At 42.0% G+C, this 22,943-nt stretch overlaps 1 protein-coding gene across 2 annotated transcripts in view; it reads right to left on the reverse strand.

Annotated features, from left to right (window-relative positions):
* agmo (alkylglycerol monooxygenase) overlaps positions 1-22,943 on the reverse strand; it is a 530,082-nt gene that overhangs the window by 498,076 nt on the left and 9,063 nt on the right. For both annotated transcript variants that reach the window (XR_015078446.1, XM_085988392.1), the window contains exon 2: positions 7,852-7,982. Coding sequence is in view for 1 of the 2 variants with exons in the window: in XM_085988392.1 (XP_085844518.1) it covers positions 7,852-7,982 (131 nt within the window). In the remaining variant the exon portion in view is untranslated. The remainder of the gene's footprint in view (positions 1-7,851; positions 7,983-22,943) is intronic.

Raw genomic sequence — 22,943 nt, forward strand, 5'->3', positions numbered from 1 at the left:
AACAAACCAAGCAGCTGAATGTTTGCAACTGAGGATTCATTCCAACTGTTTGGAGCAGAGGTAGATTAGAAACATCCTGGTCCATCTTTCAGAGTTACTAGTTCAGTTCACAGTGCTGAAGGTAACAACAGTTGACAACCATGGACAATTTCAGTTTCTATTTGCCATTTGATTCAGTTACCATTTGTTTTTCAGACAGTTGGTTGATACACTTCATAAAGATTTTGTCAAGCTAATCTATTATTGCTCTTTGTTTTTATAAGGTTTCTCCATTGAAAGTATATCCCAGGATGGTGTGAAGCATGCTTACCCTTAATATGATGTTATTCATACAAATTCCACTTATTTAAATAATGTAACATCTTATTCTCAGCACTGGTACATGGAGAAAAACACATTGCAGCCCTTGAAGTTGAAGAAGTTGTACATTTAAATTAGTGATCGGTGTGCAGTTGGTGAAAGTTAATTTCTGGGAGTTTGTATATCTTGGCAAGAGCTTTCAACTGGTTCAATCCTGAGTCTCGATTACTGCATTCATTAACACTATGTATTGTTGGTGGACCCAAGTTCATACACTATGAAGAAAGCATAAACATAAGCTGTTGTGTAGGCTCCGAGTTAAAAACAAACCAAGTGAAATGCCAGAAAATTGCCTATTCATTTGTTAAAAAGTAAATCGTATTCAAATTCTGTTCCTTTTATTCAAGTCCCCAGAGCTGCAACTTGTGAGTGTTCTTGGAAATTTTAAATCACTTGCACAGAAGTGCGTTTTTCCCTGGGGTCCTTTTCTCCTTCTGTTTCCTGTTGTACCCGCTTCTTGTGAAGTATGCCTTTTACCCTTTGTTCACCTCCCATAAAATGTATTCAAGGAACCATCAGCTGACAGAAATGAATGACAATTACTGTACTTCAAATCAAACTGTAAAGTGTAGCTGCAGATCATAATTTTGAAAACTCTTTTCAAGTTGCCTCCTGCCAGAGCTCTTGGCTGTCATTTTCTTACCAGTCTACAGTCACATCATACTAAAACAGACTGATATATTTCTCTGTACACTTTGGCATTTTAAGCAATTCCATCGCAAGTCATATCCAACTCAAAGAAAGATGGCTGTGATTGTTTGAGGCCTATCATCACAGCCCCAGGACATTGCTACAGGAGTTCCTCACAGCAGCATCCTCAAACCAACCACCTTCAACTGCATCATCAATAACATTCCCTTTATCGTAAGCTCAGGAGCAGAGCTATTTACTGACTGTTCTACAGTGTTCAGGTCTATTCACAACTCGTCCAACAAAGAAGCAGCCCATATCAGCCTTCAGCTGGACCTGGATAACATCTACGATTAGACTGACTAGCCATCATTGTAGCATGCTCCTTCAGAGCATTCATTGGTGGATCGTACGACTCCCATCTATCACAAACCTCTGCTGTTTTCATGGAGAAAATCCCTATATTCTGGGGCCTGAGGTCAGCTGTAACGGTCAAGAGACAGGTGCTTCTTGGCCTTCTGTGCAGGCATTTCCAAGTCTTCAGAGGACCGGCTGAGCCTGGCTACGTGCCCAAACATCTTTTGGCAATTATTATACTTGAGGTCGGGCAATCATCTTTCTGACATGATTATTTTGACACGGTCACACCATCGAATACAGCCGCTGCAGCAATGACACCACTGGTCTGTTGCGTCAATATTTAACTGGTCTGCTTGCAAGGTTCTCTGGGTCTCTGATGCATGCAGGATAATTGAAGTGCTGCAAGTATTATACAGGCTATATTTGTTAGAGATGCAATGATCATATCCAAGTCCACCATCGCATCAGCGCAATTCTGCGACTTATTTCTGGGTTACTTTGATATAACTTGTGGATCAGTGATCCCAGATACTGCAATCCACAGTTTCTCCTTCAATCTCTAGATTAGGCAGATGTGAAGAAAGCACTGAGTGACTAGTCTTTTATTTTCTTCAAGTTGACTTACAAGCCCAAAGGGCTTCTACCTCTGAAAATTTCAAGGGTCAAATCAAGAATGGCAATCATTTCTACCAACAGGGCAACATAATTTGTAACAATTGAGGTCCGCGAAGCAATCACAACCAATGTCGGCTCCATTCATCAAACAATAAGTTCTCCTTTCTAGAATCCAATCCATGACTATCAAAGGAATTTGGAGTAATGAGGCACCCTTGTCTGAGTTGAAATAACAACAGAAAACGCTGGAAAAACTCAGCAGGCCAGGCAACATCCATGGAGAGAGAAACAGAGTTAACGTTTCAGGTCGAAGACCCTTTGTCAGAACTGAGAAAAAAGCAGGAAATGAAACAGGTTAAAAAGCAAGTTTGGGGGCTGGGAAATGGGGGAGGGGATGAAAGAACAAAAGGGAAGGTCTGTGGGAGGTGAAGAGACATTAAGAGATATTCAAGGTGAGACAAGATGGTAATAGGACACGTAAAGAGACAAAGGATGGCTCTAGATGAAGTGTGAAATGTGCTGGTAGAATGAAAGACAGCTGCCATGTGGGAGAGGGGAAAAAAGGAAAAGGCACAAGCCAAAGTGTGGATAAAAAATATATAAAAATATGATAGGGGCCGAGGTTACGATCTGAAATTGTTGAACTCGATATTGAGTCCGGAAGGTTGTAAAGTGTCTAATCAGAAGATTTTCCAATCAACTCAGACCCTTGTCTGAGTTGATTGGAAAAGGCACTCCTCACTGAGCCGGTAGTATTCAAGTCTAAGGCAAAGACCAAGCACATGAGTTTGCCAGGTACCCCAAGTATGGAGAATATTTACCCAAGGGCAGTTCTATAGACAGAGTCAAACTTTGAGCTCAGATCAATATAAGCCACATATAGTGGGCAATGATATTCTCCCCTAGTCTGTGCAAGCAAGTTCAACATCCGTAACCAATTGACTGCCCATCTGCCTAATGTGAAGCCACTTTGATCTTATCTGGTCTATGAAGAAGAGGTCCTAATCTGCTGAGAAGTGTATGAGCAAACATCTCTTCAATGACAAAGGGGTGATGCCCTAATAATTACTGCAATCAGCTCTGCTCCCCTTGCCTTTATAAAATTGGCAAGATAACCTCATAAAGCCAAACCTTCGGAATAATTTTGAGTTCCCATAACCATGCAAGTTGGTGAAGGTAGACATTCCCACCAGCTCCAAGAAGTTCTGCTTGTATATTACAGCAGCCTGGAGCCTTGCCCAGCTTCATACTTGTAATTGCCTTAGCGAGTTTCTCCCATGATGGAACAGACACTGAAATGCTTCGGTCAGACACTGCCATGGACAGTACCTCAAGAGAGGCTGACGTACAATTAAGTACGCTGCTGAAGTATTCTCTCCATCGTTCCATCTGTGCATTCTGCTCCACCAGCAGGGATCCATCTGAGGTTTTAATAGGGGCAGAAATATGGGGGCCTTGACACTCAGTCTTTTAAATGTTGCAAATGCGTCTCTGGTTCAGTTATCTTGGAGAGCATCTCAGCTTCATCTATGATTGTTTCCTATTGCTCACCTTCTTTAGGAGTTAAGCTCTTTATAGAGTGCTATGGTGCTTGAAAGGCAGGCAGCACATCTTTCATTGATGTCTAGATTATGTGAAGAAAACCACTCCTTCTTAGCTGACCTTCTTGATCCAAGAATCTCTTGGGCAGTGTCACAGTCACACCACATAAATGCCAGGCAATGAACAGTTCCAACAAGTAAAGGCCCAAACAGCACTCTGACCTTCACGGCAGAAATAACTACATATGGGTATGATCTTCTGGCCATTACAGAAACATGGCTGCAGGGTGACCATGACTGGGAATTAAACATACCAGGTTATTTAACGATCAGGAAGGGCAGGAAGGAAGGAAGGGGAGGTGGGGTGGCTATGTTAATAAAGGAAGGAATCACTGCAATACAGAGAAATGATATTGGGTCAAAGGATCAGGATAATGAAACAGTTTGGGTGCAGATAAGGAATAAGGGGGAAAAAACACTGCTGGGCGTAGTCTATAGGCCTCCTAACAGTTGCAACTCTTTTGGACGGAGTATTAATCAGGAAATAGTTGGGGCTTGTAATAAGGGAACAGCTATAATTATGGGGGACTTTAACTTTCATATTAACTGGACAAATCAAATTGGGCAGGGCAGCCTTGAGGAAGAGTTCATTGAGTGTATTAGGGATGGGTTTCTTGAGCAGTATGTAACTGAACCGACCAGGGGGCAAGCAACCTTAGATCTGGTCCTGTGTAATGAGACAGGATTAATTAAAAATGTCCTAGTAAAGGATCCCCTTGGAATGAGTGACCATAACATGGTTGAATTCCATATTCAATTAGAGGGTGAGAAGGTTGGATCTCAAACAAATGTACTGAGCTTGAATAAAGGAGACTATGAAGGTATGAGAGCGGAATTGATTAGAGTCGACTGGGAAAATAGATTAAAGGGTAAGACGGTACATGATTAGTGGTGTACATTCAAGGAGTTATTTTACAACTTTCAAAAAATATATATTCCACTGAGGAAAAAAGGGTGTGAAAGAAAAGACAGCCATCCGTGGCTGAGTAAAGAAATTAAGGATAGTATCCGACTAAAAACAAGGGCACATAAGGCAGCCAAATCTAGTGGGAGGATAGAAGATTGGGAAGTCTTTAAAAGACAGCAAAAAATAACTAAAAGATTGATTAAGAAAGGGAAGATAGATTATGAAAGTAAATTAGCAAAAAATATAAAAACAGATAGCAAGAGTTTCTATAGTTATATAAAAAGAAAAAGGGTGGCTAAAGCTAATGTTGGTCCCTTAGAGGATGAGACAGGGAAATTAATGGTGGGAAACATGGAGATGGCAAAAACGCTGAACAAATATTTTGTATCAGTCTTTACAGTAGAGGACACTAAGAATATCCCAACACTGGACAAACAGGGGGCTATAGTGGGGGAGGAGCTAAACACGATCAAAATCACTAAGGAAGTGGTACTCGGTAAAATAATGGGACTCAAGGCGGATAAATCCCCTGGACCTGATGGCTTACATCCTAGGGTCTCGATGGGAAGTGGCGGTAGGGATTGTGGATGCATTGGTAATAATTTTCCAAAACTCCCTGGACTCAGCAAAGGTCCCGGCAGACTGGAAAACTGCTAATGTAACACCCTTATTTAAAAAGGGTAGTAGACAGAAGGCTGGAAACTATAGACCAGTTAGCCGAACATCTGTGGTTGGTAAAATTTTGGAGTCCATTATTAAGGAGACAGTAACAGGACATTTGGATAAACATAATTTAATAGGACAAAGTCAGCATGGTTTTACGAAGGGGAAGTCATATTTGACAAATTTGCTCGAGTTCTTTGAGGACGTAACATACAGGGTGGATAAAGGGGAACCAGTGGACGTAGTGTATTTAGACTTCCAAAAGGCATTTGACAAGGTGCCACACAAAAGATTATTGCTTAAGATAAAAAATCACGGGATTGGGGGTAATATTCTGGCATGGGTGGAGGATTGGCTATCTAATAGAAAGCAGAGAGTTTGGATAAATGGTTCATTCTCAGACTGGCAATCAGTAACTAGTGGTGTTCCGCAGGGGTCAGTGCTGGGTCCCCAACTCTTTACAATCTATATTAACGATTTGGAGGAGGGGACCGAGTGTAACATATCAAAGTTTGCAGATGATACAAAGATGGGAGGGAAAGTAGTGAGTGAGGAGGACATAAAAAACCTGCAAGGGGACATAGACAGGCTAAGTAAGTGGGCAGAGATTTGGCAGATGGAATATAATGTTGGAAAGTGTGAGGTTATGCACTTTGGCAGGAAAAATCATAGAGCAAGTTATTATCTTAATGGCAAGAAACTGGAAAGTACTGCAGTACAAAGGCATCTGGGGGTCCTGGTGCACGAAACACAAAAAGTTAGTATGCAGGTGCAGCAGGTGATCAAGAAGGCCAATGGAATGTTGGCTTTTATTGCTAGGGGGATGGAATATAAAAACAGGGAGGTATTGCTGCAGTTGTACAAGGTATTGGTGAGACCGCACCTGGAATACTGCATACAGTTTTGGTGTCCATACTTAAGAAAAGACATACTTGCTCTCGAGGCAGCACAAAGAAGGTTCACTCGGTTAATCCCGAGGATGAGGGGGTTGATATATGAGGAGAGGTTGAGTAGATTGGGACTCTACTCATTGGAGTTCAGAAGAATGAGAGGCGATCTTATTGAAACATATAAGATTGTGAAGGGGCTTGATCGGGTGGATGCGGTGAGGCTGTTTCCAATGATGGGTGAAACTAGAACTAGGGGGCATAATCTTAGAATAAGGGGCTGCTCTTTCAAAACTGAGATGAGGAGAAACTTCTTCACTCAGAGGGTGGTAGGTCTGTGGAATTTGCTGCCCCAGAGAGCTGTGGAAGCTACATCATTAAATAAATTTAAAATAGAAAGAGACAGTTTCCTAGAAGTAAGGGGATTTAAGGGTTACGGGGAACGGGTAGGAAATCGGACATGAGGCTAGGTTCGGATCGGTCATGGCCCTGTGGGTGGCGGAGTGGGCCCAGGGGCCATGTAGCCTAGTCCTGCTCCTACTTCTTGTGATCTAATTCTGTGTTAGATTTCAGGAGATGGTTCTATTCACAGGGATTAGTGGAGACCTCGGGAACAGGCTGCCAGCTAGGAGTCCTTCAAGAGTAAATTGGGCCTGTTCCTGGCTAGGGTGGAGATCACCTTTTACAGAAGGTAAGTACCGCAGGAAATACAGGGACAGAGTGATCTCCTGGACGAGCTTCGATCGCCTAGATGTGTCGGAGAGGAATTTCCCAGATTGTTTCTCCCAAATTGGCCATTGGGTTTTTTATCTGGTTTTTCGCCTCTCCCGGGAGATCACATGGGTTCGGGTGGGATGGAGAGTGAAAGTAGATTTGAGGTTAGGATCAGATCAGCCATGATCTTATTGAATGGCGGAGCAGACTCGAGGGGCCGATTGGCCTGCTCCTGCTCCTATTTCTTATGTTCTTATCTTATGTTCTAATAGCGCCACCATCGTCAAGTTCCCCACCAACAACATCCTGGGAGTCACCAATGACCAGAAGTCTAATTAAACCAGTCACATCAGCAATGTGGCTACAAGAGCAGGGCAGAGTCTGGGCACCCTGCAATGACTGGTTCATCTCCTGACCCTTCATCTACAAGGCTCAAATCAGCAGTGTGATGGAATATTCACCTCCTGCCTGGATGGGTGTAGCTGCTGCAACACTCAAGAAGCTCAACATCATTCAAGACAGAGCAGTCGGTTTAATCAGCACCCTATTTACTGGACTCAATAGCCACCTTTCCACAGACTGTGCACTGTGGCTGCAGTGTATAACAGCTACAGAATGTGGTGCAGCAACTCATCAAGCTTACTTTGATGGCACCTTCCAGCCCTAGGACCTCTATCACCAAGACAGACAAGAAAAGATTATAGAAATAGCAATATCTCCACGTTCCCCTCCAAGTGCCACACCTCCTGGCTTGGAAATATCGCCATGTCTTCATCGTCACTGGGTCAAAATCTTGCAATTCCCTACCTAACACCATTGTTGGAGCATCACAGCAAGGGCTGCAGTGGCTAAAGGAGAAGGCCCACCTGCACATTGGAGACAACTAGAGATGGGCAATAAATGCACCCTTGCCAGCGTTACCTTCATCCAAGAACAATTTTTTTTTTAATATGTAGTTTCCCCTCACCCTAACAACCAACTTTAATACAATAGAAATTTCTACTTTAATTTCCTTGACCTTTAACAATCTCAACTGAAACAACATTTAGCTTTCCTGTTATTCTAGACTCACTCCAGAGAAGAGACCCACAAGGTGACAATTTACTGTACTTACTCTGGAAGTCTCGAGAAGGTGCCTGCAGTGATGGAAGTCAGTGCATCGTTCATTCGAAATACAGTTTGACCCTTCTGAAACCAGGTGATCGCTAGCTCTATGATCATTAATCCCAAGAAATAGGGTGTAGCCTACAAAACATAATCCAGAATTTTTGTTAATTCATCTTTTGCTCAAGAAATTTATGTACATCACTGAGCTACTAATGAGTGACTTACAGTATCACAAGAACATTTCAGGTACTCAAGGATTTTCTGCACGTTAATCTTTTGAGACTAGTGGCTACAACAGATTTTACAGTAGGATGATGCTTTTAATGTTTGATAGTTTAAGATGACAATAATAAACCAATAAATTAGTAATTATGAAATTCATTTTATAAATTGAGAAATCACAATGACGAGCCAAAGCACAAAGTGCAGGACCCAACAAGCTTTAAATGAGAAACTAGGTAAATTAGGAAACAGTAATCAGATGATGCCAAGTTTGAGTTTTAAAAGAGTTATAGGAGAAAGGAAAGACTAAGGAAAGGAAAGTGTTCCATAGTTTTGAGATCCTAGAACAGAATAGTTTTGAGTTGAAGACTAAGGGACACGTCCTCAATTTTTACAAGTGAGAAAGGCTTGTACTATAAGTGAGAAAGGCTTATAATTACACTGTGTAATACTGGGGTACAAACATTTAACACTTTGGCCCAAATTCTTCTTAGTCTTAATATAAATGGGTTAATGCCTCTACAAAACTAGTGGAGAAAGGAATTTCAGTCAAAGGCATTGAACATTTGTTGGCTTGTAGTCCACAGGAGAATTTCAAGGCCTACATGCTTTAAGAGCGATTTAACAAATGTGTTTATAGAAGTGTGATAAACATGACTTTCCAAAATTACTCCATACTCCATTTATAGAAACACCTATTTTAACACGTTTAAAAAGTAGTTGGAACTGAAGCTTAATAGAAACTATGACAAAGTATAGAGGCTGCTTCATTGCACTCAAGAGGTGCCCGACATTTCACAACCAGCAGCATTTTGTGGCCTCTTTACCAATTCCACGACAAAATACTGTATTATGTTCCCATTGCTCTGACTAGAACATAACAGTATTAATGGCTCAACTCACGATATGCAGTAAAAGAACCACTGTATGTTGCCCATTAAATTCAGTAGTGATTTCAACATCACAATCTTCCAGCTACTTATCCTCCTCTCCCCTATTGAGTAAACTATTTTAGGTAGTCTCTGTACAGTTCTCCAAATACATTACACCCACTATGTTCTTATTTGGTTGCTAAACTTGTTAAAGAATTTACGACAACATAAAAATATAACAGAACATATACAACAGAAACTCCTGGCCAAATCTCAATCTCTGCTGCCTTCAGTCTTGAAATTCATCTCAAGTTAAAGCCCAGAATTTGTCTTCATGTCTATCCGTATTATGGAACAGGTTTTTACTTTAAGAATCTGTAACATTTTTGGGGAAATGTAGATTTTTTTTTTTTTTTTTTTTTAAATTGTTGGATTTTTCTACTCATCATTTTTGTCACCCAGTGTCAGCATCATACAGAGGTCAAATATGGGATAAATTACAATTCAGAGTATAGCTCCCTCTACTCTACCCCAAGAATATGACTTATAACCCCACCTCAGTAAACTTCCCCACTCCCTCATGACATGACATTAGTGTATTATTTTTATTTCTAACAATTGAAAGATTTGCATTGATATAGTGCCGCTCACAAACTCAGGACGTCCCAAAGTGCTTTACAACCAAGTAAGAACTCTTTGAAGTGTAGTCACTCTTGTAATGTAGGAAACGTGGCAGCCAATTTGTGCACAGCAAGGTCCCTCAAACAGCAATGTAATAATGACCAGATAATCTGTTTTAGTGATGTTGGTTCAGGGATAAATATTGGCTTGGAACTCCCAAGCTCTTCTTCAAAATAGTGCCATGGGATCTTTTACATCTACCTGAGGGGGCAGACGGGACCTCGGATTAACGTCGCATCCAAAAGACCGCACCTCCGACAGTGCAGCACCCCTTCAGTACTGCACTCTAGTGTCACCCTAGACATTGGCCCAGAAATTCGGGTCTCCACGGGTGAGTACACACAGGGTACTCACCCGTAGGCCCAATGGAAGTGCCGGTTTCCTGTGGGAAACCGGCACTTCCGTTCCTCTGAACGAAACGGTTCAGAGGTCGAACACGTGCGCAGGAGAGGCTGCATGTGCGCATCGAACTTCATTTTTTTTTAATATAAACAGGTTTTCCCGGGAGGGTAAGTCTCCAGAATTTAGAAATGTAAAAAGCAGGTGTAAGGCCTGCTTTTTACAAGGTAAGTGGTGAATTAATTAAAATTAAAACATTTTTTCCACAGGTTTATTATTTTTAAATACTTTAAAGAAAGGTAAGTTTATTTTTAGCCCTGTTAGAAAACAAAATTATTTTTTTCAAAAATTTAAATTATTGTTTCAAATAGTTATTTCATGTAATTTATAGTTTATTTAAAAAATGTGATTTAAAAAAAAAATTATTTGAAGATTTAGTGCTGTTTTAGGGCCGTAGTATTTATAAGTCTTGACAGCTCTTCCTGTCAGACTTATGAATGGAGCATTCCCTGCTCTGATTGGCTCCCATGGCCCACATGATCCCAGGGGACACTTTGAACTAACTGCGCCCCTGGGATATGCAAGCACTGCGCGCCGGCAGCTGGACCAGGCCCCGGATCGGAATTCCATGGGGGCCCAGAGCTCAACGGTCAGCGTGCTAGCTAAGTGCAGAGCGGGGGTTTGTGGGCCTATGTGTTCAAGTCTTTGGTGTGGCCACCATTATAGTCTCTCTGACATTGCCAAGTAGTGTCAGATTCTTGGCAGTTTTTTGCTGTAGACCCATACCCACTAGGAACTGGGTTACGAAACCTAATTTCAGAAGATCAATACTGCCAACAGAAAGGTAAGATGTTCACTCTAATGGCTTAGACCAGATTCAAACTCAGGTTTCAAAGGCGAAAGATAGTGTGCTAATCCACTATGTCACCCAGGCCACTAGAAAACATTAGTTTTACCTTACAGTGGTAAACATTGCTGAAATAGAATTTTAAAATGTTAGCTTTAGGCTTTTTATACATGTGTTTTTGATGAATGCAGTTCATGTTTAAACTGTAACAGATTTTGAATATTTCCCATTATATTCAATAGTGAGCTTTAATTTTAGGATCTGTACTATGGTTATTATTATGTCTTCACAGTGTGACATGGAGACTGGCCACAGACTCCAAGCACATCATTTTCTTTGGACAGGAACTAGTTCCAGAATATGGAGAGTTCAATATTTATCAATTTCAAAAATAGCAGAGTCGAAGCAGTTCTCGGTTTAACCTATCATCCAAAAGACAGCACCTCCAACAGTGCAACACTCCCACAATACTGCACTGTAGTGTCAGCCTAGATTATCTGTTCAACTCTCTGGAGTGGATCTTTAACCCATAACCTTCTGACTCATAGGCAAAAGTGCTACCACTGATCCAAGGCTGACAATGATCTTTTGGAAAATGCACAAAATAACTCAATATTAACTCAACTGAAATATAATTACAAATGTATAATACTTAACATCCTGGTACTTAATTGTTACACTAGGAAGTCTTATATCCAATTCTTTGAGTAGACAAAATAATAAAAGGATCGCACGTAAGAACTAATCTAACCTTCTTTAAATTACTTTTAAATCCGTACTTAATTTCACCATCCTCCTTCAGGAATATACATCAGATATACCGGTCTCCTGTGCAATTTTCAAACTGCTCTTCTCGTGAGATTTCCCAACTGCCTTTCTTATAGGATCATAAGAACATAAGAAATAGGAGCAGTAGTAGGCCAATCGGCCCCTCGAGCCTGCTCCGCCATTCAATAAGATCATGGCTGATCTGATCCTAACCGCCAATCTACTATCACAGAACCATCTCCTGAATCTAACAGAATTAGACACACAAAATAGGAGCAAGATCAGGCTACACGGCCCCTGGGCCCGCTCCGCTACCCACAGGGCCATGACCGATCCGAACCTAGACTCATGTCCAAATTCCTGCCCGCTCCCCGTAACCCTTCATTCCCTTTACTTCCAGGAAACTGTCTATTTCTGTTTTAAATTTATGTAATGATGTAGCTTCTACAGCTTTTTGGGGCAGCATATTCCATGGACCTACCACCCTCTGAGTGAAGTAGTTCCTCCTCATCTCAGTTTTGAAAGAGCAGCCCCTTATTCTAAGACTATGCCCCCTAGTTCTAGTTTCACCCATCATCGGGAACATCCTCCCCACATCCACCCGACCCAACCACTTCACAATCTTATATGTTTCAATAAGATCGCCTCTCATTCTTCTGAACTCCAATGAGTAGAGTCCCAATCTACTCAACCTCTCCTCATATGTCCATCCCCTCATCCCCGGGATTAACCGAGTGAACCTTATTTCTACTGACTCGAGAGCAAGTATGTCTTTTCTTAAGTATGGACACCAAAACTGTACGCAGTATTCCAGGTGCAGTCTCACCAATACCTTGTACAACTGAAGCAATACCTCCCTATTTTTATATTCTATCCCCCTAGCAATGAAAGCCAACATTCCAATGGCCTTCTTAATCACTTGCTGCACCTGCATACTAACCTTTTGAGTTTCGTGCACCAGGACCCCCAGATCCCTTTGTACTTCAGTACTTTCCAGTTTCTTGCCATTAAGATAATAACTTGCTCTACGATTTTTCCTGCCAAAGTGCATAACCTCACACTTTCCAGTATTGTATTCCATCTGCCAAATCTCTGCCCATTTACTTAGCCTGTCTATGTCCCCTTGCAGGTTTTTTATGTCCTCCTCACTCACTACTTTCACTCCCATCTTAGTATCATCTGCAAACTTTGATATGTTACACTCGGTCCCCTCCTCCAAATCGTTAATATAGATTGTAAAGAGTTGGGGACCCAGCACTGACCCCTGTGGAACACCACTAGTTACTGATTGCCTGTCTGAGAATGAACCATTTATCCCAACTCTCTGCCTTCTGTTAGATAGCCAATCCTCTATCCATGCCAGAATATTACCCCCAATCCTGTGATTTTTTATCTTAAGCAATAATCTTTTGTGTGGCACCTTGTCAAATGCCTTTTGGAAGTCTAAATACACTACGTCCACTGGTTCCCCTTTATCCACCCTATATGCTACTTCCTCAAAGAACTCCAGCAAATTTGTCAAACATGACTTCCTCTTCATAAAACCATGCTGACTTTGTCCTATTAAATTATGATTATCCAAATGTCCTGTTACTGTCTCCTTAATAATGGACTCCAAAATTTTACCTACCACAGATGTTAGGCTAACCGGTCTATAGTTTCCAGCCTTCTGTCTACTGCCCTTTTTAAATAAGGGTGTTACATTAGCAGTTTTCCAGTCTGCCGGGACCTTTGCCGAGTCCAGGGAGTTTTGGAAAATTATTACCAATGCATCCACAATCCCTACCGTCACTTCCCTCAAGACCCTAGGATGTAAGCCATCAGGTCCAGGGGATTTATCCGCCTTGAGTCCCATTATTTTACCGAGTACCACTTCCTTAGTGATTTTGATCGTGTTTAGCTCCTCCCCACCTTTAGCCCCCTGTTTGTCCAGTGTTGGGATATTCTTAGTGTCTTCTACTGTAAAGACTGATATAAAATATTCATTCAGTGTTTTTGCCATCTCCATATTTCCCACCATTAATTTCCCGGTCTCATCCTCTAAGGGACCAACATTTACTTTAGCCACCCTTTTTCTTTTTATATAACTATAAAAACTCTTACTATCTGTTTTTATATTTTTTGCTAATTTACTTTCATAATCTATCTTCCCTTTCTTAATCAATCTTTTTGTTATTTTTTGCTGTCTTTTAAAGTTTTCCCAATCCTCTATCCTCCCACTAGATATGCCTACCTTATATGCCCTTGTTTTTAGTCGAATACTATCCTTAATTTCTTTACTTAGCCACGGATGGCTGTCTTTTCTTTTACACCCTTTTCTTCTCAGTGGAATATATATTTTTTGGAAGTTGTAAAATAACTCCTTAAATGTACACCACTGATCATGTATCGTCTTACCCTTTAATCTATTTTCCCAATCCACTCTACTCAATTCCGCTCTCATACCTTCATAGTCTCCTTTATTCAAGCTTAGCACGCTTGTTTGAGATCCAACCTTCTCACCCTCTAATTGAATATGGAATTCAACCATGTTATGGTCACTCATTCCAAGGGGATCCTTTACTAGGACATTTTTAATTCATCCTGTCTCGTTACACAGGACCAGATCTAAGGTTGCTTGCCCCCTGGTCGGTTCAGTTACATACTGCTCAAGAAACCCATCCCTAATACACTCAATGAACTCATCCTCAAGGCAGCCCTGCCCAATTTGATTTGTCCAATTAATGATAGTTAAAATCCCCCATAATTATCGATGTTCCCTTATTACAAGCCTCAACTATTTCCTGATTGATACTCCGTCCAACAGAGTTGCCACTGTTCGGAGGCCTATAGACTACGCACACTAGTGTTTTTTTCCCCTTATTATTCCTTACCTCCACCCAAACTGTTTCATTATCCTGATCTTTTGACCCAATATCATTTCTCTGTATTACAGTGATTCCTTCCTTTATTAACATAGCCACCCCACCTCCCCTTCCTTCCTGCCCTTCCTGATCGTTAAATAACCTGGTATGTTTAATTCCCAGTCATGGTCACCCTGCAGCCATGTTTCTGTAATGGCCACAAGATCATACCCATATGTAGTTATTTGTGCCATTAACTCGTCTATTTTGTTACGAATGCTACGTGCATTCAGATAGGGAACTTTCAAATATGTTTTGTGACACTTAGTTCCTGCTTTTGCCCTTTTTATTACTTTACGTTTTACTCCATACCTTCTGCCCCTTCCTGACACGTTCTGGTTTTTAATTTCCCCACTGCTACCTAAGTCTATGACCTTGTCTGTTGTCATTTTTATTATTTGCTCTCTAGGAACCTCCCCACCACTAGTTAGTTTAAAGCCCTCTCTACAGCCCTAGTTATATGATCCGCCAGGACTCTAGTCCCAGCACTGGCCAAGTGAAGCCCGTCCCAACGGAACAGCTCCCTCCTGCCCCAGTACTGGTGCCAGTGTCCCAGGAAGCAAAACCCATTTCTCCCACAACAGTCTTTGAGCCACGCATTTAACTCTCTAATTTTATTTGTCCTAGCCAAATTCGCTCGTGGCTCAGGTAATAATCCAGAGATTATTACCCTTGTGGTTCTGCTTTTTAATTTGGCCCCTAGCTGCCAAACTCCCTCAGCAGAACCTCCTTCCTTGTCCTATCTATGTCGTTGGTACCAACATGGACCACGACAACTGGATCCTCCCCCTCCCACTCCAAGTTTCTCTCCAGTCCAGAGGAGATGTCCTTAACCCTGGCACCGGGCAGGCAACACAGCCTTCGGGACTCTCGCTCTCGGCTGCAAAGAACTCTATCTATCCCCCTAACGATACTATCCCCTACCACTACAACATTTCTTTTAACACCCCCCACTGGAATGGCCCCCCACTCCACGGTGCTGTGGCCAGGTTGCTCATCCTCCCCGCAGTCCCTATTCCCATCCTCACAGGGAGTAAGAGCCTCGAACCTGTTGGACAAGTGCAAGGGCTGCGGCTCCTCCAACACTACCTCCTGGATCCCCGTACCTGCCTCACTTCTAGTCACACCATCCTGACCCTGGCCACGGACTACATCTGAATTAATTAATCTAATTGGTGTGACTACCTCCTGATACACAGAGTCCAGGTAACTCTCCCCCTCCCTGATGTGTCTCAGTGTTTGAAGCTCGGTCTCCAGCTCTTCAACACGGAGCCGGAGTTCCTCGAGCAGCCAACACTTACTGCAAATGTGATCACCGTGAGCATCAATGGTGTTCATCAGCTCCCACATATTGCAGCAGCAACATAGCACCTGATCTCCCATTCTATGTAATTAATTACATTTATTAATATTATTCTTAAATACCCTCTGCCCCGATTCTAGATGGTGAATATCACACCTTAGAAACTATAAACCAAAGAGATTTAAGCTTAAAAACAGAGAAATACTTACCAACCAATCACTTACCCGCTTTCTGGTGACGTCACACTTGGGTTACTTTTTACCTCTCTCCTTCCCTCCGAGTTCCCAGACTGGAGACTGGTGAACCTTACCTGGTCTCTGGGGCTTTTATAGCCCCGCTCTGCCGCTCGAGTTACCCGCCGATGCTGTGAGGCCTTACCTGGGCTCTGGTGCCTTTTATAGCCCCGCTCTGCCGCTCGAGTTACCCGCCGACGCTGTGAGGCCTTACCTGGGCTCTGGAGCCTTTTATAGCCCCGCTCTGCCGCTCGAGTTTCCCGCCGACGCTGTGAGGCCTTACCTGGTCTCTGGGGCCTTTTGTAGCCCCGCTGCTGCCGCTCGAGATTCCCACCGACACACTGAGGCCTTACCTGGTCTCTGGGGCTTTTATAGCCCCGCTGCTGCCGCTGAGTTCCCGCCGACGCACTGAGGCCTTACCTGGTCTCTGGGACTTTTATAGCTGGGATCTTCCAACTGCCTGCAGCCTTCTCTATGAGAACTTCTCCAGCATTGGTAGTACCTACCTAGTCTATACCACACTGGTTGGTGCAATTACCTACTGAATCATTGAGACATTAAAGATACTTTTTTTTTTAAATGACAGATTGGTACTAGAATTGCAATACTAGCAACTCAAACAACAAAAGCAATTAAATTATTCCTTTGTACCCTATCGAACAAGATGTATTTTTTTTTCCTCTAATTGTAATCATAAATTATAAATTACCTTTGAGTTAATAGTTATGAGCAAATATGAAGTAAATACATAGTTACTCCTTAGAAATTTAAATTTGCAAACAAGTCTATCATCTAGTTTCATTACTTATTCAGTTCATTTTATGAGTATTCTTCACAATTACCCTTAAATTTTAATGATTAACAAAAAATTACTCGTCTGCATATTTTATACTGCAAATAAGAAATTCCTACAAGATTTAGAACATGAAATACAACAATTACCAGGAACAAATCAATGTAGCTTTCCATTATTTGATTACCAAATTTATGCATCTATAATTACTGCAGTAGGAGAAATTTATTGTTTTGAATAAAACTTAATGTGTTCCAAGCAGTGACACCATATCCTATCCAGCAGTGGATATTAAGCGACAATATACAGTAGATTCAAAAATCTAAGAATTCTGCAGGAACAAAATATAGACAAATGACCCAACCGGTAACACATTCTACCTGATTTCAATAGTAAGCAACCCTTCAACTCACTCACAATTATGAATTCAAGTTCAAAGGGAACTCACTGCAAAGGAAATTCAAGAAGGGAGCAATATGTTACATGGGGCAAGGTCAACAAAACAGCTAGTTTAAGGGCTACTGTCATCAAACAAGATAGAAACTCTGCATTTAAGCAAATTGCCTGTTTGGCAATATCCTACATGGAATCAGACTGTGAGTGGACTCGGATCTTTTAATAACTAAATTTGAATGAAGAAAGAAACACTATTTCAGCTCTTCAAAGACAGTGTTATGGATATGGAATTGATCACAACACACTCACCACTGTTATATTGTGTTGTAGTTACTGGTAACGAATGAGGCTGTTCTAAGATCACTCACTTGCTCAGTCTCCCCAATGAAAAGCAAGTGCCAAATAGATTATTAACCATTAAAGAAACAATTTTACTTTGTTTTCCCAGTTATATACACCATTTCTCAAAAGTGCCAGGAATCTGATCAATACACAACCCCTTTGTACTTTAATCTTCTAAAGTAATTTTTAATGGCTAGCCAATGACAGATGTTTTGGTTATTCTCTGCAGTCATGCTGTCAGTTATAAACACAGCACCCGTATCCTTACAAAAAGAGGTTTCTTTAACGTGCCAATATCAATTTATTAAAAAAATAAACATGACGTGATAGATTGTCCAATTATACAACCACTGGCTAAGCAGGTTTCAGGAAATAAGCCAAGCTGTTACATAATGTAATGAAGCATCAAAGGTCACTTGAAAAAAATCTGTTTTTTGAACTTTCTGCTTTAGGTCAAAAACAAGCTCTTGCATAAGATTTCATTTCTGAATCAGCACCGCTCTCTTTCTCATGGGAGAGAGAAATTAGAAACAGCATCATACAAATAAATGTGTAAATAAAAAAATACAAATTGATTGCATGCAATATTAAGTTAAGACGCAGGAGAGATAAAGCAAACATCCAATTAGCTGAGAATTATGGGGCAAAAACTAAAAAAAGAGACATCTATAACCTAGTGGCAACAAAAGATTGTTAGGATATATCGGAATCTCGTTAAAATTCGGCTTCACTTCTTACCAAAAGTCTCCAGTGTGCTTAATATATGACAGACACAGAACACGGATAATTATAATCTAAATTACCAGCATCAAGCTCATACCTGCTATTACCAGCATGATGTAATTCATTTATATAGATTTGCCTAGAAATTACAACTTGGAGACACACCGTTTGACCCAGCCAGTCCATGTTGGTGTTTAGCCTCCACCCGAGCAGTAGCCCTAATCCCAAGTGTCTGTCCTGTTCCCATATCCCTTTACCCGCCCCTTTCCTTCAAGCATCTATTTAATATGTATGTAATGCACAATTAACTTCTAGTGTGCAAGTTAAAGAAGTTTGTCACCATGTGGGAGCATTTGGGGTGACAAGCTCCCAAAATAGCCCATATTAAAATTGCTGAAACTCAGTCCTATTTCGTGTTGAAGCAGGTTCATAATGCAACATACACTACATCTTAGTGTGAATTTTTGCAACACAGCGTTTTACAAAAGCAGGCTCATTGGCATTTCGCAGAGGGCAAGAGACCAGAAGACGTGCACGTCACAATGTATCCATGACACTTTCAGGATCCTATGATGTGATGTCACTGTACCATGAATTCTGCCATTGCTTACATGTTTATCAAATAAATAAATCTTCATAGCTTTGAGATAGCACTGACTTTTGAAACAAAGTTTGTATTCAGTTATAACAGTTCAAAAAGGTTCAGTCAGCAAATCAATTACATCAATCAGGTCACTGTGTACTTCTGTGTGCAGACCAGGTAGAATTTCTTGCAGTAGTGCTCCTTTAATTTTGGACTCCCATCCAAATATGCCTCCTACACACCCTGCCGCTAACTCACATCCACACCGTTAAAACCAAGACTAGGCAGAGTATTATTTAAATGGTGATAGATTGGGAAATGTTGATGTACAAAGGAACCTGGGTGTCCTTGTACACCAGTCACTGAAAGCAAACATGCAGGTGCAGCAAGCAGTTAGGAAGGCAAATGGTACGTTGGCCTTCATTGCAAGAGGAATTGAGTACAGGAGCAAGGATGTCTTACTACAGTTATACAGGGCCTTGGTGAGACCACACCTGGAGTACTGTGTGCAGTTTTGGTCTCCTTACCGAAGAAAGGATATACTTGCCATGGAGGGAGTGCAGCGAAGGTTCACCAGACTGATTCCTGGGATGGCAGGACTATCGTATGAGGAGAGATTGGGTCGACTAGGCTTGTATTCACTAGAGTTTAGACGAATGAGAGGGGATCTCATTGAAACGTATAAAATTCTGACAGGGCTAGACAGACTGGATGCAGGGAAGATGTTTCCCCTGGCTGGGGGTTCTAGAACGAGGGGTCACAGTCTCAGGATATGGGTAGGACATTTAGGACTGAGATGAGGAGAAATTTCTTCACTCAGAGGGTGGTGAACCTGTGGAATTCTCTACCACAGAAGCCTGTGGCGGCCAAGTCACTGAATATATTTAAGAAGGAGACAGATAGATTTCTGAATGCAAAAGTCGTCAAGGCGTATGGGGAGAGAGCAGGAATATGGTATTGAGATAGAGGATCAGCCATGATCATATTGAATGACGGAGCAGGCTCGAAGGGCCTACTCCTGCTCCTATTTTTCTATGTTTCAATGCACAGTTTTCTACTCTGACTGATGAAAGAAAATGATTGATTGAGATACACAATCATTCCATCTTTTTTCTTGGCTTGGCGTCACCTAATCACTATTTCCCGATTGACCTTGCCTCTCCTTCCCATTTACTGTTTTCAATCAATCACAGTGGTGTTCTACACTTTGAGCTTTGATCCTTCACTTTGGTTTCTCAATAACTATAAAAAGGTACCACAGGTTCAACTGGTACAACGATATGTAACAATACAAATTTCAGCATGAAACTAGGTGAAAATTGCTATGATCGTTGGATAATTTTTTTAATATAGAACCAAAACTCATGCTGCAACGTGTGCAATAAAATAAGCAAATCGGATTGTTGGCTTCAAGAGCCATAAACCACTACCACTCATTGTTTATTCTATGTTTGCAAGTGCATAGCATTGTTATGGTTAAGGATAATTCAATAGGAAGCAGTTATTATGCAAGATCTATAAACCCAACATTTCACGAGTTTGAAGTTAATAAAGCTCAGGAGAACCAATAATCATTACAAGGCATGTTTACTTACACATAATAATCATTCTTTCTGCAATAAAAATGTATAGAAAATCTGTTAAATTGCCCTCTTACTCTTCCTCAATTGAGAGTTATTCTGTGGTGATGGAGCATGTGTTGCTGGCTAAAATGATGAGAAGCCTCAAGTATCTAAGTCTGAGGCTTGACTTGCACTATTAAATTAAACAGAGAACACTGTGAAACTTTGTATATGAGGTCAAGAATCTACCAACAAAAGTGAAGTCAACCAAAACAAATTGCATTCCTATGCAGAATGTTTACATCTAGCATTAAATTTATGGAAATATTACAATGTTCATTACCAAATAAGAGGTTTCGCCTTTGGGTGAAACTTTCCAACAGCAGATACCAACATGAAACTTGTGGCTTTCAGCAACTATTTTCATAGAAAGTAAAACAGCATTGAAGCATGTTGTGAGAGACCTTAAACTATAAAAAGCTATACAAAGATTTTAATTGCATTTGTAACAGTAGTAATTATCAACATTTGAACCTGTGAATTCTTCAGTATAAGTGAAACTGTTTGACCATTTTCAATTTTCTAAACATAACACAGGAGCAACAACTTACACCTTGAATAATAATTTAATGAAATATCTCAAGGCACTTCACAAGGAACGAATGGTCATCAAAACAGTAATAGAAAAAGGTAGGAGACATGAATTAAAAAATAGGCTTTAAGGAGATTTTTTTAAATGGGGGTGGAGGGAGGAAGGGAAAAAGCAGTTCGAACAGGTTTAGGGAAGGGGTTCCAGAGACTAAAGCTGAGGTGGCCAAAGGAGGACGGTCAGAATGAACAAGAGGGGAGTTGGAGGATTGAAGGCTACAAGCTGGGACATAGATTTAGAGGTTAAACGAGGCAATAAATGGATTTAACGAAAGATAAGGATTTTGAGTTCAATGTGTCGGAGGACAGGGAGCCAATAGAAATCAGTGAGGAAGGGGTAATGAGTGATCGGAACTTGGAATGGGACAGAATGAAGGCTGAAGACTTCTGGATTAGTTGAATACTGTGCAGTTCAGGAGGGCATTGAAGAAATTGAGGAGAAATTCGGTATCGCCCCATTTGGGGCGCTATTATCGGCCGGGCACAAAGTTTAGCGCCCAGCACTAATTATTGCCTCCAACTGCAAAATTGGCCTCTATCGCACCTGGAGGTGATTTGAGCGCTAAATCAGGGGCTCCACACCTCTCTTAAGGCACTAACATCAAGGAGAGAGGCGCTACCTCAGAGCACTACCGAAGCTCAGGTGATGTCAGTTAGCAATGGAACACAGACAGACTGGCGCGGGCCAGTTCTTAAAGGGGAGGATCCATGCTGCTGGCCAGCCACACCCTGCTCATTGCAGCCTTGAATCTCGGCCTGGAGAGACCTCTAAAGCAATTGTGCTGGAACCACTAATGAATAGGCCCAGGGAAGAGCTCAGCGCTTCAGCAACTAGGCCTTGGTTGGCACTGTGGAGCGGCGACGGTCTGTGCGCTACCCACAGAGTGGCAGCAGGCCATTGCCCCGTGAATACAGGAGAGTGTGGAGGGAGGTGGCTCAGCACATCTCCTCAAGGAGCCTGGTGCCGAGGACCCACACCCAATGTCGTAAGAAGTTCAACAACCTCACTCGGGTGGTCAGGGTGAGTGGCTGTTTTTCAATACCTCTACATCCCTCCATCTCAACTTCACTCTGTACCCAGAGAGTTTAAAAACCCCAAATTCCCAACACTCATCCAAGACCTATAGCCATCTCATAAAACACACACGCACATTCCACACCTTGCATACATTAAGGGCTATTCAACTATGGGAGGCACATCAGGGAAGCACATGGCTGCAAATTTACTCTACGCCGTCCTTTTCCTTGTAGGCAAAGCTCTCTCATAACAGGCGGGAGCAGCAACACACGGGAGGAGGACCGGCAGACCTACACACCCTCACTGATTTGGAGGCGCGCGTGCACAGGATCATTGCCAGCCAGATCATAGGTGCCGTGGCCGCTGGAGAGGTCGACCCCCTTGGGGACAGCAAAGGTATGTTCATCAGCTTTCTCCCCTCTCAACACCAGCATTTTACACTTTCAATCCAATTTACTAAATGTCTCCAGTCCTTGCTCCCTTACTGCCCCCCTTTCCTCATGCTAAAGGCACTCTTGTACCTTCCTGCTTTCAGATAGTGAACCACCAGCTGAGCAGCCTGTCCCTCAACCTGCCAGTGGCAGCGACACCCCAGGCGAGAAGGAAGAGGAAGCCGGAACCTCACCGCCTGCATCTCCCAAGGGAGCCTATTCTGACACTTGGACCACGCCTTCCCTGGAGGGGAGCAAGGGGCGTAGGGTCTGATGAGGGCGAAGCTCCAGGACCCAGTGGGCTGCAGCAACGCCATGGGGGTAGGGAAGCTCGGGGGCCAGCTCCCGGAGGGTGAGCAGGCAAGCGAGTCCTGCTGCACAGGACTCAGATGAGGACTGCGCCATTGCGGCCATGAATAGCCAGGACATGAGCAT

The sequence above is a fragment of the Somniosus microcephalus genome, chromosome 5 (genome assembly GCF_052327205.1).
Source record: "Somniosus microcephalus isolate GS21.2 chromosome 5, FLI_Smic_1.0, whole genome shotgun sequence".
Classification (NCBI taxonomy): Eukaryota; Metazoa; Chordata; class Chondrichthyes; order Squaliformes; family Somniosidae; genus Somniosus; species Somniosus microcephalus.